General features: G+C 40.7%; 1 protein-coding gene across 1 annotated transcript; it reads left to right on the top strand.

The window, feature by feature from the left end:
• The first annotated feature begins 696 nt into the window (after positions 1-696).
• On the top strand, positions 697-1269 carry LOC123751566 (zinc finger protein 85). The gene has a single exon (XM_045733656.2). The coding sequence runs from the start codon at positions 697-699 to the stop codon at positions 1267-1269; it is 573 nt and encodes a 190-aa protein (XP_045589612.2).
• The last annotated feature ends 399 nt before the right edge of the window (positions 1270-1668 follow it).

A 1668-nucleotide genomic window follows, 5' to 3' on the forward strand; every position in this document is an offset into this window, starting at 1 on the left:
ACATGACCATTATAGGAAAACCTTGACTCAAACTGCACCAATCATAAAGAAGAAGCATAACCATTGACCGCTAAGTGTTCACGTCAAGTCTAACTCTAAGAAACAACACTCAAGTCTTGTCTAACCATCAACATTGACCCTCCACCGTGACGCGTCTCGCAGCATCACTCTTGTGATTATCCGGAGTAGAAAACTTTCACACAAACTGCACCACTCATAAAGATGAAAACACACCAGTGTCCAGAGTGTGGGAAAATATGCAGTCATCTAGGAAATATGAAGAAGCACTTGTTAGTGCATTCGGGTGACAAACCTTACGAGTGTCCAGAGTGTGGGAAGAAATTTAGTCAGCACGGAAGTATTAAGACTCACATGTTAGTACATTCAGGTGACAAACCTCATAGGTGTCCAGAATGTGGGAAGAGATTCAGTCGTCTTGAAAATATGAAGACACACTTGTTAGTACATTCAGGTGACAAACCTCACGAGTGTCCAGAGTGTGGGAAGAGATTCAGTCAGCTTGGAAGTATGAAGATTCACATGTTAGTACATTCGGGTAATAAACCTCACGAGTGTCCAGAGTGCGGGAAGAGATTCAGTCAGCTTGGAAGTATGAAGACTCACATTATAGTACATTCAAGTGATCGACCTCATGAGTGTCCAAAGTGTGGGAAGGGATTTAGTCTTTTTCGAAATATGAAGACTCACATGCTAGTGCATTCGAGTGATCGACCTCATAAGTGTCCAGAGTGTGGGAAGACATTCAGTCTGCTTGGAAATATGAAGTCTCACATGTTAGTGCATTCAAGTGATCGACCTCATGAGTGTCCAGAGTGTGGGAAGAAGTTCAGTCACCTTGGAAGTATGAAGACTCACAGGATGGTGCATGCAGATGAAAGACCCTATGAATGTGCAGAGTGTGGCAAAAAATTTAGGAAACGTGCAACTATAATAAGTCACATGTTAGTTCATTCAGGTGATAAGCCTTATGAGTGTCCAAAATGTTTGAAGAGATTCACTCAGCTTGGAAGTATGAAGACTCACATGTTAGTGCATTCGGGTGACAAACCTCATGAGTGTCAAGAGTGTGGCAAGAGGTTCAGGCAACTTGGACACGTGAAGACTCACATGTTAGTGCATTCAGGTGATAAACCTCATGAGTGTCCAGAGTGTGGGAAGAGGTTCAATCATCGTGTAAGTATGAAGAGGCACAAGCTGATGCATTCAGGTGATATGCTAAAAGCTTTGAATGTGGGAGATGACTCATAGAATGATAAAGTATAATGAGGCACATGTTGGTGCATTAACTTACTTTTAATTCGATATACAATTATGGAGCTTCATTATAAAATTATTGTGCTATCACCATGTTGGTTGCATATCTTACAGAGGTAATTACTTTTTGAGAAATACGCTTCACCATGAAAGGTAAAGATCTAATGACATTTTATTATTTTGTTCTTTTATGGAAATTATTTGGTCGTCATAGATCATGCAAGAGCTGGTTTAGTTTAGTTCATTTATTATGCACCCCATACCCATCTTGTGGGCGGTAGTGGAAAGGGTTACAGAGGCACATAATGGGCTTAGGGACTGAACCCCACAATTCATTTAGCTAAGCAAGTTACAATCTTGATGACCTAGTTACAAAATTCAATTTAAGTCGTC

The sequence above is a fragment of the Procambarus clarkii genome, chromosome 65, assembly GCF_040958095.1.
Source record: "Procambarus clarkii isolate CNS0578487 chromosome 65, FALCON_Pclarkii_2.0, whole genome shotgun sequence".
In the NCBI taxonomy this organism is placed as follows: Eukaryota; Metazoa; Arthropoda; class Malacostraca; order Decapoda; family Cambaridae; genus Procambarus; species Procambarus clarkii.